Source organism: Salmo trutta, chromosome 6 (assembly GCF_901001165.1).
Source record: "Salmo trutta chromosome 6, fSalTru1.1, whole genome shotgun sequence".
NCBI classification, from domain to species: domain Eukaryota; kingdom Metazoa; phylum Chordata; class Actinopteri; order Salmoniformes; family Salmonidae; genus Salmo; species Salmo trutta.
The window spans coordinates 44106550-44125119 of NC_042962.1; the positions used below are offsets into that span (position 1 = coordinate 44106550).

An 18570-nucleotide genomic window follows, 5' to 3' on the forward strand; every position below is an offset into this window, starting at 1 on the left:
CCTCCTGAGCTCGTCCGTGCTTCATCTTTGGCAAAGGCTTTAGTGTGCTTCTCTCTCTCGCTGACTGTTGGCTTTGACATTGAAGGCTAATTATGTTGTATCCATCCATTCATTAATGATCCAGACAACAGTATAAACGGACCTCCAGCAATGCCTGTCCGCGCAGACAACCGTCACCGTCGTCACAGTCTCTTTGGAGTGTCTCTCTCTCTCTCTCTCTCTTTCTCGGTCTAACTCTCTCTCCCCCGCTCTCTTTCCCTCTAACTCTTTCTCTGTAGATGAAACAAAAATACTTGTTTGTCAGATGATTCAGGTGCTGCTGGCTCCAACCACACTTTAACTCTGCATTTATCTACTTTGCATAAGTGGAGAGCTGGATAGGATCCATGTAGCTATGAAATAGGTATTGCTGGTGCCATGGGGGGCTGTTGGAAAAGGAAACTACATATTTTATCATGAACCATTAATTCAACAATACCTAAACTGGAGTACAGTATTGAATCTCACTTTACAATTCTACAGAAGACACGTAGAACATGCTACATGTAATAAAAAAAACATGTTTTATGATATTGATTTACTTGTAGTATTTGGAGAACACAGCATAGAATATGAATCTTTCTCACACTAGACTTGATCAAAACTTCATGGAACCTGACTCAAATGTTTTATATTCTGTTCGAACTTCTGTTTTTAAGGTCTGTACGGTTTCCTCCTCACTCATAGTTTGTCGTTAATTAGTCACTTCCCTCTCCCAGAATCCTTTGCAAAAAACAACAACAGGAACACACTCACTGAGTGGTGAAACGTCAAGGGGGAAAAAACTGAGAGAAAAACTGAGTTTGTATTTCTTTAGCAGCGAGAAGCTGGAAGTTAGCTGCTTCTAGCTCTGGTCTAGCCCGTCATTGGGGTGGGTGGCAGCATGAATACGGCCTATCGACAAATGAAACAGCGGCCCATATGTGACATAGCATGGAGGCAGGGGAATGTAAACAGAGGGATGTCTGGGCCGCACTCTGCGCTCTTCTAAACCTAATCTCACTACACACCAGGATCAAGGGTCAGGGTCTGTGCAGCAGGTTTATGGTGCCCACATAAGCAGATAGAGTTCTACAATGACATGTGGTGCGAAGATAGGCTCCAAATGGGATCGGATTCCAGTAAATCCAGTTATAACAAAGGCTCTTTATTGTGATAACAAAATGCAAGACCTCTCGCACACCATGTCACTCACTCACTCACTCACTCACTGTCTCTCTCTCTCTCTCTTTCTCCTTCTCGTCTCTAGATCTCTTTGTTTCTCCTCTCTCTCTCTCTCTGTCTCTCTGTCTCTCTCTCTGTCTCTCTCTTTGTTTCTCCTCTCTCTCTCTCTCTGTCTCTCTCTTTGTTTCTCCTCTCTCTCTCTCTCTGTCTCTCTGTCTCTCTCTCTGTCTCTCTCTTTGTTTCTCCTCTCTCTCTCTCTCTGTCTCTCTGTCTCTCTCTCTGTCTCTCTCTCTGTCTCTCTCTTTGTTTCTCCTCTCTCTCTGTCTCTCTCTTTGTTTCTCCTCTCTCTCTGTCTCTCTCTTTGTTTCTTCTCTCTCTCTCTCTCTCTCTCTCTCTCTCTCTCTCTCTCTCTCTCTCTCTCTCTCTCTCTCTCTCTCTCTCTCTCTCTCTCTCTCTCTCTCTCTCTCTCTCTCTCTCTCTCTCTCTCTCTCTCTCTCTCTGTCTCTCTGTCTCTCCTCTCTGTCTCTCTCTCTGTCTCTCTCTTTGTTTCTCCTCTCTCTCTGTCTCTCTCTTTGTTTCTCCTCTCTCTCTGTCTCTCTCTTTGTTTCTTCTCTCTCTCTCTCTCTCTCTCTCTCTCCTCTCTCTCTCTCTCTCTCTCTCTCTCTCTCTCTCTCTCTCTCTCTCTCTCTCTCTCTCTCTCTCTCTCTCTCTCTCTCTCTCTCTCTCTCTCTCTCTCTCTCTCTCTCTCTCTCTCTCTCTCTCTCTCTCTCTCTCTCTCTCTCTCTCTCTCTCTCTATATATATATATATATCTTTCTCTCTCTCTCAGGGAAGAGAGTTGTATGTGTTTCCTCTAACAGGAAATAGCTCTGAGAGTACAGTTCGTCCCATGATCCCTCAGTGTTTAAGGTTTACTGTAGGCTGTAGGAGACTGATGTCTGATGGTTGCTGGATAATGGAGTAGTATTATATAGTTCTGTATTGTGCTTCACGTAGGTTCTTAGTTTGGTTCATTAACCCTTCGTCTCTATGACTATTTTAGACGTACCCTAGCCTTCACAGTATAAAGCCCTCAAATTCAAATCTGGACCTTGAAGCCAGTTCCACTGCTTTTTGTAATTCTTCCCCTCTAATCAGGGAATGATTTAGACCTGGGACCCCAGGTGGGTGCAGTTAAGTATCAGGTAGAACAGAAAACAAACAGGGTAGGATCTGAATACCCCTGGTATAGCCTATGGGGAATGAATAATGCCTATGTTCTATGATGTACAGTAGGTTCATATTCTGCTGTGGAACCTTGAATAGCAATGTGCTGTAACTTATACCTTAGTGTGACCTTTTGGGAACATGCCTGCTGTGACTTCCAGGAAAGTTGCCCCTGTCCCTGTTCTGTAGAGGGTGTTGTTTATGTCACCCAATGTGGGTCTTCAAGGTCCACAGTTGCATTTGAGGGCTTTATTCTGGAGTAAATCTCTGTCCCACCTGCTCCATGACAAACCATAGCTGTGTCCCAAATAGCACCCTATTCCCTTCATAGGCACGCAGGCCCTGGTCAAAAGTAGTACACTACCTAGGGAGTAAGGTGCCATTTGAGATTAACCCCGATGTGGCCTAGGCATTTGCTGCCATGTCAGACCGCTATGCTACACCACACAGACGTACGAGATACCAGACCCGGTCCCTTCCATCTCCACTGAGTTAGATCAACTAACTCCACTGAGTTAGATCAACGATCAAACTACCTCCACTGATTTAGATCAACTAACTCCACTGAGTTAGATCAAACTACCTCCACTGAGTTAGATCAAACTAACTCCACTGAGTTAGATCAACTAACTCCACTGAGTTAGATCAAACTACCTCCACTGAGTTAGATCAAACTACCTCCACTGAGTTAGATCAAACTACCTCCACTGAGTTAGATCAAACTACCTCCACTGATTTAGATCAACTAACTCCACTGAGTTAGATCAACAAACTCCACTGAGTTAGATCAACTAACTCCACTGAGTTAGCTCAATCTGCTTTTAGTTTTTTTAGCACCTTACTTGTGGAATGATCTCCAAGGCGCTCCGAAATTGGATGAATCGGTGCCTCTAGGGCCGATTATAGACTTTCTTTTTTTACTGAAGAATGTGTTTGTTTTCTACGATTACTGTGTATTGCCGTGTATACAGGGCTCATCTGTAAAAGAGACGTCGTTCTCAGCATGACTCCCTGTCAAAATAAAGGTGAAATGAAAATGAAACACTGTATACGTAGCACACCTATAGTCCACCATCGGACAGCTACAGTCTACTTCTGTTTATGTGTTCTGTAACAAAGTATGCCACAGGACACATATACAGTACAATGAGTGCACATGAATGAGGGCCAGAGGGGAGACAGTAATGTCGCTTATTAGCTGTCCTGCACATATTTTCACCAAATTGTATAATGGAAACCCCAAGAAGGGTAACTTGGGGTGGCGTCTAGAGTGTCCGTCTTATTCTGCCAATAGCTCATTGGGTATAAGAACAGTACAAAAAAAAAATGCTGTAAGTCACTCTGGATAAGAGCGTCTGCTAAATGACTAAAAATGTAAAAAAAATGTAAAGTTAATATTAACAGATGTAAAATTGAGATGATTCTATGCTCGTTGACCACATGGACTCAGAGGAAGCTAAGTAGCCTTTGTGCTTACCTGGGGGCAACTGTAGGACCTTTGTCAAGGTCGTAAACAAATGCATAGATACCTTGTCAGAATATCTTGCTGTAGGTACAATATGTTAAGAAATATTTCGGAAGAACAAGTATGCTAATGGTGAATTGATTAAATAAATCCAAGTCACTCTTCAAAAAAGTTGTGTGAACTGGGCCTGTATACTGTATTGTACTGTACAAGGGAACCAAGGGGGTCTGTATGTGCCACTGCTGAAGAGAGAGTGTCGATCTGTAGTAGAGTTAAAATGGTTATTCCATCAAACTTCAAATTATTAGAATAGTACACAGCGCAGAACAACCAGGTTGAGGGTCAGTGGCCAAAGCCCGCGAACAGGAATATTCCAAGTTCAGACAGAAGGGGGAGTCAGATCGCTATGATCACCAGGAACTTTACTTTTGGTTTCTATTTTTAATTGTTGCGCTACTGGTGATGCCTGTTGATGTTAGGTAGGCAGCTACAGTAGCTGAATGATGTTAACATCTTCGGGTTTTGTTTCATTAAATGTATTTTATTTCATCTGGGTGCTTGCGTCACCTACTAACACCCTGGTACTACCCGTAGCTCCCGTTCTCCTCAGTCCGAGAAAACACTGAGAGAGAAAGGTATGTGTTGCACATTACTCCTTTGTAGAAGTCCATAACGTGAAATAAATAAAACATCCCAAGGTTAATGCTGTAGATATTGTTACAAGGGAGTGTGAGACTATTGAAACACGTAACTTTCAGAGTTTTATTGTTGTTATTAATATAGTTTACAGAGTGCTGCTGTTGCTAGCTAGCATGCCTTTCTGTGATGCAGACGGTTAGCTGAGCTGCCGACTGGTGCTGGCGTTGCATTATGGAAGATGTAGTTTGGTCCTCTAAGGTCTGAATGGGATAGAGGCGATTTCACGTTGTAACTTGTTTGTGTTGCAGTGTTTTTGTACATGAGTTGTTGTATTTTGGTACTGTTAACACTGATAGCACCTAGCAATGTATTGGGGATGTGAGACAGGATATGTGTTTTACCTTTCTTCATGCTCCTGTGTAGAACAACTTGTCAGATGGTGCATTGGAGACTGATGTGTTCCTGTCCTGTCTTTTCACAATACTATTGCAGATCAACATGAAAGCCTAAAAGACAGCCGTGGTGTCGCCCTTCATTTCTTGGTTCTCCTGTGGTACATAACAGACCCGCTACAGATCTACAGATAGATAGAGCACTGGGCTCCTCCAGAGCTCTGCAAGTTATGACCTGCCCTTAAACAAGAAAGAGAGAGAGAGATATGAGAGAGGCTGGATGAGGTTGTGCTAGCCGGCCAGACGACGAGGCAGGCAGGGAAAACAATGGTTCAATTCAGCTCTTAGGTTTCAAAGTCTTCAAAAAAACCCAGTGAATGGGTGTGGGGGAGAAGTTAGGGAGAGACAGGGGAAGGATAAGGGAGGGTCAGAGGGTTTGTAGATACAGAGAGAGAGAGAGAGAGAGAGAGAAGAGAGGGTGGGGGACTGTAGGGGTGCAGGGGGCTTAAATGGTTTCTTTTCCTCTACTGTATGTACAGCGTCTGATGCCAGGAGAAGTTGTAGTAGAATCTCTAGAGGACTTAGCATAGAGCCTAGGGGAACCCCTAGCGGCTGAGGAGGCCCCATCGCTTTACCTCTATACTTTAAAGGCCTGAAAAGGGAGATGTAGAGAGAGATGGGGGGAAGAGATATGAATGGGGTCTGTTGTTTTATTAGGGAACTGACTGGGGGTTTGCTAGCTGCTTTCCCCAGTCCAGCTGGTTCTAATTAAAGTCATAGGTAGTGCTACAGTGCAGTGTGGGATGGATGAAACAGAGTCGGCTGGTTTTCCAGCATCAGAATCTGAACCAGTCCAGTTGAGTTCCCACGGTGCTGCTACTTCCCCACAGCCATTCCTTCTTTCTTTATTTCTTTCTTTCTTTCTTCCTTCCCCCTCTTCTCTTCCTCTTTGTTCTCCTCGTTTGTTTCTTTCGCTCACTGTTTTCTTCTTTCTCCCCAAATCTGAAGTACTGCGCAAATGGGAAACAGCTCCGGGTTGGCCACAGAGGGCAGAGTCAGGACGTGGAGGCAGAGAGAAGAGGAGAGAAGTTCCAAGTGCGTAGACTGGGGGAGGCACCCGAGTATTACAGAAGAGGTCCACTGAGCATGCCCCAACATGCCCACAACACAAAGCCTAGCCTACTAAAGCATTCCTGTAGTACTACACTTACTAGTATACAGTACACTAGTACAGTGTACTTGTCTTACTGTATATCATTCTAACATTCTTTCTAACTCAGTAACACATTGGCACTGTTTTGTAGTTTTTATTTTTTTTGCTAGTGTGAACTGTTGAAAATGACTTTTGCAATTACTGATTTATCACCAGAAAGAAAGTTGCGCAGGAACTGAAGAGTTTACAAACCAATGTGTGCTTAGCTTAGACACCGAGGAAATCAATCGGCCGTAGCCTACATTTTATTTCACGCATTTCACAATCTCTAACATAGCTCAGCCTCACAAACAGAGAAAAAGGTGGGAAGAAAAGGTGGCCGATGATGTATGTGAAACTGCAGAGTGCATAAAATCTATCTTTAGCCTTATGTTTCGCTGTAAATCATGTTAAACATAGGAGCCGAGCGCGCCATGAGAGAAATTACAACTTTTTGGCACGGCTCAGAAAAAACTCCAGGGTTGAGAAACGAACAAGTCGTTATTTAGAAGTACATGTTTATACATCCCACACACTGGAGCTCTCCTCTCTCTCCCTGGGCTTTAAACATACCATCGGGCAAAACCTCCGCACACACATACATACACACGTACACAATCCTCAGTCTCATGTTGTGTACAGTACTTCACTTAAACTGGTACGAAAATGACATACAAAACAGTTACGTTGTTGTATTATCGATTTTCGCCCAGGTTGAGTCAAGAGAGAACAACAGGATAGGGACCTGTGTGGGTCTCTCGTTACCCCTGACTGGTTTTGGTATTGTAGTCCACCCACAGTGAGTGCTAAGGGCACCATCACACATTTGTTTACCTATGAAGTGTATGAAGTTCTTTATGTTTAGGGCAGCAAGTGGGAGGGAGTCATTAGTGCCAAACACCATTTACACACAAAAAAAAAGAGAGCAAGAAAATACTGGGAAGTGGTCCAGTTTGTTAGCTAATAGGGTTCAGGTGCTGTCAAGGATGCAGTCTCACTCTGCACGCGATGGTCATTAACTAGATGGCCATACAAGAGCAAGAACAGATAGAGGAGGATGGGCTTCCCTCTCTCTCTCCCTCTCCCTCTCTCTCTCTCCCTCTCTCTCCCTTTCAATTTATGCCCCTCTCTGTCTTAAACTGTAACTCCTCTCTCTCTCCCTCTCTTTTTGCCCCCTCTCGCTCGCTCTATCTTGATCTTGATCTCCTCTCTCTCTTTCTCTCTCCCACCTCCCTCTCCCTCTCTTGCCCCGTCTCTCATTTCTCTTTTTTTATCTCCTCCCAGTCTCTCTTCTCCCCCTATTACCCCCTCTCTCTTCCCTCTCTCTCCTCCTGCTTTCTCTCCATTCCCTTTCCCCCCCTCCCCTCCCTCTCTCCTCCCTCGCTCTCTCCTCCCTCGCTCTCTCCTCCAGTGTAAAGAGTATGAGTCATGGCTCCCTGGCTCTGTCTGGGAAACATCAGCCGTTAAAAGGGGGATGAGCTAGTCACACGGCAGTCGGTGTGTTCCTATACTATACACCAGAGTTGGAGGGAGCGAGGGAGAGAGGGAGGTAAACGAGGGAAGGAAAGAGGAAGTGAAAGAGGGAGATGGATGCGTGGTGAAGAGGGAGGAAGAGAGGGGGTGAAAGAGGGATGGAGGTAGAGAGAGAGAAAGGCGAGGAAAAGAGGGAGGTAGAGAGGTATAGTACAACACAGCTGAACTGCACTGTAGGTGGCTTGTATGGGGATGTATATATGTGTTTGTGCATGTAGACTTTTTGTGGGTTCAACATTTCCTCTTCGGTGTGACAGGAAGCCGTTTATATTGGGTGTCATTATTGTATCTGTACTGTAGCAGTCCAAGAGAGGCCCTGCTCTGTAGTGATTCGATGTGTGTGCTTTCAGAGACACTTCTGTATACCGGTTGAACATCTGCAAGCTTATTATATCATTCACACACACACACACACACAGCCTTTCACCCTTTAACCTTTTGGCAGGTAGCTCGAACCTGGTCATTCACACACATACGCACGCATACACAAACACACACACACACATACATACAAACTACTGTCGCCTAAGCACGTCATCAACAAGGCATACAGAATCGTCCTTCCACCGCCTGATGACATTACAGTGAGACAACAAATAAAGACAGTTTGTCTGTGTCCTAAATAGCACCCAATTCCTTATATATAATGTTCTACTTTTGACCTTGGTAGGCTACTTGTTGATGGGGTAGACTACTTGTTGATGGGGTAGACTACATATCCCATTACTGTCACCCTGGGATGATATACACTGCTCAAAAAAATAAAGGGAACACTAAAATAACACATCCTAGACCTGAATGAATGAAATAATCTTATTAAATACTTTTTTCTTTACATAGTTGAATGTGCTGACAACAAAATCACACAAAAATAATCAATGGAAATCCAATTTATCAACCCATGGAGGTCTGGATTTGGAGTCACACTCAAAATTAAAGTGGAAAACCACACTACAGGCTGATCCAACTTTGATGTAATGTCCTTAAAACAAGTCAAAATGAGGCTCAGTAGTGTGTGTGGCCTCCACGTGCCTGTATGACCTCCCTACAACGCCTGGGCATGCTCCTGATGAGGTGGCGGATGGTCTCCTGAGGGATCTCCTCCCAGACCTGGACTAAAACATCCGCCAACTCCTGGACAGTCTGTGGTGCAACGTGGCGTTGGTGGATGGAGCGAGACATGATGTCCCAGATGTGCTCAATTGGATTCAGGTCTGGGGAACGGACGGGCCAGTCCATAGCATCAATGCCTTCCTCTTGCAGGAACTGCTGACACACTCCAGCCACATGAGGTCTAGCATTGTCTTGCATTAGCAGGAACCCAGGGCCAACCGTACCAGCATATGGTCTCACAAGGGGTCTGAGGATCTCATCTCGGTACCTAATGGTAGTCAGGCTACCTCTGGCGAGCACATGGAGGGCTGTGCGGCCCCCCAAAGAAATGCCACCCCACACCATGTCTGACCCACCGCCAAACCGGTCATGCTGGAGGATGTTGCAGGCAGCAGAACGTTCTCCACGGCGTCTCCAGACTCTATCACGTCTGTCACATGTGCTCAGTGTGAACCTGCTTTCATCTGTGAAGAGCACAGGGCACCAGTGGCGAATTTGCCAATCTTGGTGTTCTCTGGCAAATGCCAAACGTCCTGCACGGTGTTGGGCTGTAAGCACAACCCCCACCTGTGGACGTCGGGCCCTCATACCACCCTCATGGAGTCTGTTTCTGACCGTTTGAGCAGACACATGCACATTTGTGGCCTGCTGGAGGTCATTTTGCAGGGCTCTGGCAGTGCTCCTCCTGCTCCTCCTTGCACAAAGGCGGAGGTAGCGGTCCTGCTGCTGGGTTGTTGCCCTACTACGGACTCCTCCACGTCTCCTGATGTACTGGCCTGTCTCCTGGTAGCGCCTCCATGCTCTGGACACTACGCTGACAGACACAGCAAACCTTCTTGCCACAGCTCGCATTGATGTGCCATCCTGGATGAGCTGCACTACCTGAGCCACTTGTGTGGGTTGTAGACTCCGTCTCATGCTACCACTAGAGTGAAAGCACCGCCAGCATTCAAACGTGACCAAAACATCAGCCAGGAAGCATAGGAACTGAGAAGTGGTCTGTGGTCACCACCTGCAGAACCACTCCTTTATTGGGGGTGTCTTGCTAATTGCCTATACTTTCCACCTGTTGTCTATTCCATTTGCACAACAGCATGTGAAATTTATTGTCAATCAGTGTTGCTTCCTAAGTGGACAGTTTGATTTCACAGAAGTGTGATTGACTTGGAGTTACATTGTGTTGTTTAAGTGTTCCCTTTATTTTTTTGAGCAGTGTGTATATATATATATATAGACCATGCTCATCCATTAGGTGCCCAGACCATCCCTGGCTCCCTGGCTCCCTGACTCTCTGGCTCCCTGGCTCCCTGACTCCCTGGCTCCCTGACTCTCTGGCTCCCTGACTCCCTGACTCCCTGGCTCCCTGGCTCCCTGACTCCCTGACTCCCTGGCTCCCTGGCTCCCTGGCTCCCTGACTCTCTGGCTCCCTGACTCCCTGGCTCCCTGACTCCCTGGCTCCCTGACTCCCTGACTCTCTGGCTCCCTGACTCCCTGGCTCCCTGGCTCCCTGACTCTCTTGCTCCCTGACTCCCTGGCTCCCTGACTCCCTGACCCTGACTATAGTGGTGGGTGGGTAGATTGTATTCCCCTTGAAATTAGAGACCTTTTATGGTTCTGTTTGGTCCTACAGGAGACTGACTGGTGGGTTGACCTTCTAATACTAAAATAATGATGAGACTAGACTGCTGCCCTCTGCCCAGTGAGGACAGCTGTGGTCAGCAGATCAGCTGCCTGCCCTGGGGTGTTGAGGTGGCGGTGAGGGTCGGTGTGTGTGTGTGTGTGTGTGTGTGTGTGTGTGTGTGTGTGTGTGTGTGTGTGTGTGTGTGTGTGTGTGTGTGTGTGTGTGTGTGTGTGTGTGTGTGCGTGCGTGTGCGCGTGAGCATGCGTGTGCGTGCGTGTACGTGCGACTGTCTTACACTCTCTACTCTCTCTTCGTCACTAGGTTGAGTAGCGATGGCTTGAATGTGAGAGTGCCAACTTTGTGGTTCTGAAGGGATATGTTGGCATTTCCCTAGTATTGGAAACATTCAAAAGAAAATATCAACGGAATATTTTGTTTTGAAGTAAATGACGAGAAATTATGACGAGCGCGTCATCAAACGAAAATGCCATATCAAAGTGCATAGAGGCCGGTGACAGGGGATCATTAGGAAAGAAGAACTGGATCTAGATGATTCCAAAGCCTCTGATCATAGGCTACTCTCCATAATATACACTGGCAGCAGTAGGAATATCATTTGAATGGTAATTGAGTCCTGATGGATTGAGTTCCGCGGGCCGGGGCAGAGTTCCTGCTGAAACAGTCCTACACTGACCAAACCACTTCAGACCATTTTCGTTTTTTAAAACTCGGTTACTCGCGTCCATTTCCAGCTCTTCGCGGCTACAGTCAGCCAGTCAGTCAGTCAGGAGAGAATAGAGGAATGTGGTGTTGCTGTTGCTGCTATCTGACCGGCCAAGTGGCAATTTTGCGGCCTGGTCTGTTTTCCTTGTTTTGCCTCCCCTCTGCGGAGGCCTGTGTGTGTGTGTGTGTGTGTGTGTGTGTGTGTGTGTGTGTGTGTGTGTGTGTGTGTGTGTGTGTGTGTGTGTGTGTGTGTTTGTGCGTGCGTGCGTGTGCGTCTGCGTGCGTGTGTGTGGACCGGGCTGAGCCAGCCCTGCCAGTCATTCCTTTGCTGTGTAGTCAGAGCTTCACGTCAGTGTCGAGGTTAACCCCACAGCCCTTGAGGCCAGGCCACAGATTTTCTGATAGGGAAGTCGAAGCTCGTTTGACTGGTTAAACCCAGTGAACTGTTCCAAGGGTTTGGTTTGGTCTCTGTGCTCCAGTAACAGCAGCAGGGTAACAGCACCACAACACATCTAGTCCTGCCAGGACTGGCTCCCTTTACGTGGGTCAGGCAACTGCTATATTGGAGTTCTGGGCCCGTATTCATAAAGCATCTCAGAGTGCTTTATATATAATCATATTCATTATGATCTAAGAGGAAACATTTATCCTATATCAGCACTCTGACACTGAGAATATGAACCCTGGCCCATTTTCTCTCTAGTTGGTTCACTGAATTAAACAGCTGTCTCCCTGGTCCACATGCCAGCTACACATCATATATATGCCATTTAGCAGACATTTTTATCGAAAGTGATTTAGTCATGCATGCATACATTTTACGTACAGTGCTCCCAGGAATCAAACCCACTATTCTGGCATTGCAAGCGTCACGCTCTACCAGCTGAGCTATAGGGCCACAGTCATGACCCAGTCATGAGGCCTCATTGTCAGCCCAAATAGAAAAACGGTCTTCTCTTCCTCCCTTAGTCATTACTGGAACAAACATGGGAAAGTAACCATACCACATAGCCACATACTGTACATGTCTGCCAAACCCTGAAACGGTGCTCTCTTTCTTCCTCCCGCCTCTCTCTCTCTCTCTCTCTCGCTCTCGCTCTCGCTCTCTCTCTTTATTTTTCTCTCTCTCTCTTTCTCTCTCTCTCGTTTGCTCTCTTTCCATCCTAACCCTGATGTATGCTACGTAGTTAAGTACTCTGCAATTTACTGGGCCATATCGATAGTCCATCGTCCTTTTAAATGGTTTGCCTTTGACTTGGCATTTCCCCCAAAATTATCTCCCAACATCTGTGTCCTGTGGGAAAGGTATTTTGGGGTTTTGTTGCTGGAAAGAAACACTGTTGTTTTTGTTCTTCTCTCTCTCTCTCTCTCTCGCTCTCTCACTCTCTCGCTCGCTCTCTTTCGATCTCTCTCTCTCGATTTCCCTCCCTTTCTTTTTTCTATATTCTTCTTCTTGTGATACAGAGGGCTTGATAACGGCTGAGGATCCAGAAATAGCATTAGCTGCAGCCTGTAGCGCACAACACAGGAAATGACTGGGCGCCCCACCCAGCCTGCAGCCGACCGTACCTCAGGGGCAGAGTTTGCTCCAGGCTAGCCTGTACAGCAACCACAAACTCTAGCTAACTCCAATGTAGACTTTAGCAGTCAGCCAAATGCTCTCAGGCCGTACCTCAGAGCAAGGGTTAGCTCTGTGCTATAGCCTAATGTTTGCCTGGCTACCCAGACTCCTTTCATGCCCACAGACATTTGTTTCTTCTCCTCAGTCTGGATCTGAGTACCTCCCTGACCCTTCATCAAATGTGAACACATTCGGGGCTGTGTGATTGGTCCAGAAACTGATAGGTTGGGCTAGAGCCAGAACACACGTGGGTAAATCATTGGCTTTGATACTCTGATTGGTTTGAGATGATCCAATCACTGTTGACTTTGTCTTGTGTACAACCCCCCTCGTTCCCCTCGTCACCACAGACGACGAAAGTATGTAGCGAACGACAGAGCAGCGTAAGAATTTAGTGGGAGTTGTCAGGCAAGCCAAATGTAGTCTACAGCAGCCAATCTCTCTAGCTAGCTCTGGGCTAGCCAATGTACAGCAGCCACTCTCTCTGGCTAGCTCTGGGCTAGCCAATGTACAGCAGCCAATCTCTCTAGCTAGCTCTGGGCTAGCCAATGTACAGCAGCCACTCTCTCTGGCTAGCTCTGGGCTAGCCAATGTACAGCAGCCAATCTCTCTAGCTAGCTCTGGGCTAGCCAATGTACAGCAGCCACTCTCTCTAGCTAGCTCTGGGCTAGCCAATGTACAGCAGCCACTCACTCTAGCTTGCTCTGGGCTAGCCAATGTACAAAGCAGCCACACACTCACATTCCAATTGGGAAACTTATAGACTTATAGCAAGGTACTTTGAGAGTCACTTATCTCTGTGATTGAAAGAATTTGTGTTGGTGAAGAGAAGCCCCCAGTCAGCCCAACCAGGCCCAGCCCAGCCACGCCAAACTAGCCCAGCCAGGTCCAACCAGGCCCAGACCAAGCTGTAGTTCAGGCTGAGCAACATGCTTTATTGATTTAGGATCTGTGGTGAAGGAAGAGAAAGCCCCCGGCTCTTTCAGCCCTCATCAGAAGTGGCTGAGCACAGTGGGTGTGTTGTGTCCAGCCGGGTATGAGGGTCGAGGGGAGGCTGAGAGTGGGAACAAGGAGGCTCTTGTTCTGGTCTGGAGCTACAGACGGGAAAGACCAGAGCTCTACGGTTCAGTCTGGACTGCAGTCTGGAGTCTGGTGGAGTCAGTCACTGATGTGTCCGACTCCAGTATTGTACAGCTATTTGTCACTGTCTGTCACCTCCATTTGTTTGTCTCCTTCTCTGTCACTCTGACTTTGTCTGTCAGCCTCTCTCTTCCTCTCTCTCTCTCTCTCTCGTCTCGCATTCTCTCCCCTTTTCTTTTTCTTCCCTCTCTCTCTCTCTTTCGATTCTGACCTATTTTAAGAAGACCACCTTTGAGATATTAGACTAATGGACAGAAATAGTCGCTGCTCATCCGGCAATTCTGAAAGCAATTGGCTTTGTTTTTTTGCAAACATACTTGGTGTCTGCTGCTCTGCTTTTAGGGGACACAAATATAGATTAGAGGCCTTTGGACATCTGGAGTACGTCTCAAGTCTCCAGGTGAAACATATGACGTACACGCCCGTGCTTAGTCCCCTATGTGCCTCGCTCTCTGTCAGGGCTTCTCCTGGGGATGAAAACACATGAACAAGGGAAGGAGAAAATGGAGTTAGACAAATTGGGAGGGAGGTCTTATAATCCCATCTATTAAGTCTGAAGTCAAAGTTAAGTCCCAAATGAGCCCAAAGCCAATCCTGGCTGACACACAGATACATGCAAGCAAGCGCATGCACACAGACACACACACACCATATGTTTTGCTATCCTTGTGGGGACCCAACATGTATTTACATTCAAAATCCTATTTTTCCTAAACCTAACCCTAACCTTAACTCCACCTTTAACCCCTAACCCTAATTCTAACCCTAAACCAAACCCTTAAACTAAGCTTAAAATAGCCTTTGTTCTTGAGGGGACTGTCTTTTACTATCCTTTACTATCCTTGTGGTGACTTTTGAAGATTTCCGGTACCGACGAGGATAGTAATGCAAGCCCAGACACACACACACACACACACACACACACACACACACACACACACACACACACACGCACACACACACACACACACACACACACACACACACGACAACAACAACAGCAGGGGTTGGAGAGAGGGAGGGAGAGCTGCCTGTGTGGCTGTAGGAGGCAGCTCTCCTTCCCTCTCTCCAACCCCTGCTGCTGTTGTTGTGTGTGTGTGTGTGTGTGTGTGTGTGTGCGTGCGTGCGTGCGTGTGTGTGTGTCTGGGCTTGTATTACTATCCTCATTGGTTTGGAAGAATAATAAGGAAAAGAGTTACAGACGTTAGCAGAGAGCACGTCAACAAAACCTTTGACAAGTCAGTTCCTTGCTGCTTTCTCCCCCTGTCCGGCGCGCATCGCTTTCAGGATTGCGTGCCGGTGTGAAGTTATGTTTCTCTCTCTGTTCTGTTTTGCAGCGACCATGAAGAAAGGCAGTCCAGGGTGGGGGGTGGAGAGAGCGGTGGGGTTCGGAGGGAATGGACAGATCACTCTAGCGAAGAGCACGCCCACCATGACCTCTGTGGAAGCGGTCCCGTTTTCCGAGGGAAACCTCCTGCTCCAGGTACACAGTGTGTGTACTGTATGTGTACAGTGTCTGTCTGTCTGTCTGTCTGTCTGTCTGTCTGTCTGTCTGTCTGTCTGTCTGTCTGTCTGTCTGTCTGTCTGTCTGTCTGTCTGTCTGTCTGTCTGTCTGTCTGTCTGTCTGTCTGTCTGTCTGTCTGCCTGCCTGCCTGCCTGCCTGCCTGCCTGCCTGCCTGCCTGCCTGCCTGCCTGCCTGCCTGCCTGCCTGCCTGTCTGCCTGTCTGTCTGTCTGCCTGTCTGTCTGTCTCTCCCCCCACCCCAAGGCCTCTCTCTCTCTCTCTGTCCCTCTGGTGTTTACCTGAGGAAGCTTAGCTGACGTGAGGGGCAAGCAGCGACCTGTCCCCCAGCTCACACACACTATATGATGCCTCTCATACCCATCTACATGTAAAGAAACCAACCTCACTCCTTCCCCTCCAGTTATAGGAAAAGCTATTTGTTTTACGTCTTGACACGACCGAAACTCCTCCACCTCACGAGAGTTAGGGATTACTGCCTCTCGTTATCAGCCTATATATCACGCATACTGTATACCATAGATGTAGAACCCCTGTACACAGTCTCGAACAAATATGCTCGATTGTAAACTCTTTGTTATTTCGACAACCTCCATAAAATGATAACCTCTCGTACGTGTATGTTCAATGCCAACAAAGGAGAAAAGAAGAAGACGCGGATTCAACCACTTGTCTAAAGCACACATATAGAGTCATATTCCTGGAGTAAACACCCAGAGTCCCTGCCCTCCTGACTAAATCCTGAGTTTGACTCGCTCATTTCATTACCCGTGGGGCAATGCCTCTGACAGTGCTGTCCCATTTCTCATTGGGGGCTAATGCTAGGAGTGTTAGCGTGCTGTCCCATTTCTCAGTGAGGGCTATGCTAGTTCTCGTTAGCATTAGCTTTATTGCTAAAGATAACCATCGCCATCTCCAGGGAGGTCTCAACGCGGACCACACACAGCCTTTTACCCTTTAACCTATTCTCTCCAGTAGGGGCTGGTCTAATGGAGGATGGTGCTAGACTGATTTATGACTGATTCTCTGCCTTGATAGTTTGGTAGTGCTGGGCAGTTTGTAGTTTAGTCGTAACTGTCTTCCCCAGTCGCTGTCCTGGTGACTACAGTAAATCCACACAGAGAACAAATACAGTTCTTATGAGACACAATTGTGTGTTGTTTTATTTTATTTCATTTTTTTTGTAGGCCTAAACACCAGACAAAGATTCATGGGGATAGTTGTTTCACTGTGTTTCACTATGTGGTTGATTCACCATGCAGAAAACTTCTTCAGTGCAATCTGGGAGCATATATCATTAAGATGTTACAAAAATACGTTATTGTCTTGTTGTCCTGTAGTCTTTCTCTGGAAATAATTAGAGTAGGTGGGTTAGAATCACTCACTATTACCCTCAAACACACACACGGTGGTGTAAAGTACTTAAGTAAAAAATACTTTAAAGCACTACTTAAGTTGTTTTTGGGGGTATCTGTACTTTACTATTTATATTTTTGACAACTTTTACTTTTACTTCACTACATTCCTAAAGAAAATATTGTACTTTTTACTTCACACATTTTCCCTGACACCCAAAAGTAATCATTACATTTTTAATGCTTAGCAGAATAGGAAAATGGTCCAATTCACACACTTATCAAGAGAACATCCCTAGTCATCCCTACTGCCTCTGATCTGGTGGACTCCCTAAACACAAATGCTTCGTTTGTAACACCAATGCTTCGTTTGTAAAAATGTTTTTACTTTTAACCTTTATTTAACTAGGCAAGTCAGTTTAAGAAAAAAACTCTTATTTACAATGACAGCCTACACCGGCCAAACCAAGACAACGCTGGGTGCCTAATCACAGCTGGGTGTGATACAGGCTTGATTTGAACCAGGGACTGTAGTGACCCCTCTTGCACTGAGATGCAGTACCTTAGACCACTGCGCCACTCAGGAGCCCCGGAGTGACTTAATGATGTCTGGTTTGCTTAATATAAGCAATTTGAAATTACTTCTACTTGTACTTTAGATACTGAAGTATATTTTTGCTATGACAATTGAGTACTTTTTCCACCACCACACACACACACAAATACTTTGGCCTGTATTCCAATACCTGTTAGCTACTGTCTGTGTTTTAAATGCTGAAAATCTTCAGCAGCTTCCAGTAAATCCAGATAGGCCCTTTATTGTGATACCAAAATGCAGGATCTCTCACTCTCTCACTCACTCACTCACTCACTCACTTACTCTCTCACTCTCTCACACACACACACTCTGGTGGTCTATTGTTTACAAAGTCCAGGATCCTGTGCGTGACAAGAAGCCATATTCCCCCCTGCTCCGTTGTATTGTCACATTTAACACCTGAACAAAGGAATGGCTAATTACATGGGATGTTTACCCAAACCTGAACAAACACATACACACACACACACCATGGCTACTTCTCCCTCCTTCAACAGAAGACCAGAATTCCTCCTCTAATTTAATTTGACTCCTTTATTGCCCCTTATCATTCACTACGTCATGGAATTCATTCTTATTTCTTTCAGTTTAAGTTTATTTGCCCATCTTTATGTCAAATAACGAACTGTGTCTTGTTTGACGTGTGAAGTATGAACATATGTTAACGTCATAATAATATAATACTATTAAGTTCATAAATAGTAAGTTCATAGTGTCTATATTTGTCTGACTGTGCCTCTCTGTGTCTCTAGGCCCTGAACGGCTTCGTGCTGGTGGTCACGGCGGAGGGATACGTGTTCTACTCCTCTCCTACTATTCAGGACTACCTAGGCTTCCACCAGGTAAAATAGGGCCTTTTGACCCACACCGACTGACACCCACATTATGCATATACTGCTTATAAATGTGTTATGTATAGGTTATTCAGGTTTTATGAAGACCCTATGTAGGTAAATTTCAAGTCACCTCATAGCAGCCGTATCACCTAGCTAGCTGATGGTATCCAACACGTCAGCTTATAGCAGCCCATATCTCCTAGCTAGCTAATGGTATCATACATGTCACCTCAAAGTAGCCGTATTACCTAGCTAGCTAATGGTATCATACATGTCACCTCATAGTAGCCGTATTACCTAGCTAGCTAATGGTATCATACATGTCACCTCATAGTAGCCGTATTACCTAGCTAGCTAATGGTATCATACATGTCACCTCATAGTAGCCGTATTACCTAGCTAGCTAATGGTATC

At 46.1% G+C, this 18570-nt stretch overlaps 1 protein-coding gene across 2 annotated transcripts in view; it reads left to right on the plus strand.

Moving 5' to 3' along the window:
* The window catches only part of LOC115195977 (aryl hydrocarbon receptor-like), a 74163-nt gene that overhangs the window by 45094 nt on the left and 10499 nt on the right, over nt 1-18570 (plus strand). Inside the window, exons 3-5 of one of the 2 annotated variants that reach the window (XM_029756382.1) lie at nt 5913-5999; nt 15185-15330; nt 18073-18162. In XM_029756382.1, coding sequence (XP_029612242.1) covers nt 5913-5999; nt 15185-15330; nt 18073-18162 — 323 coding nt within the window. The remainder of the gene's footprint in view (nt 1-5912; nt 6000-15184; nt 15331-18072; nt 18163-18570) is intronic. The other variant, XM_029756383.1, reaches the window with a different exon arrangement.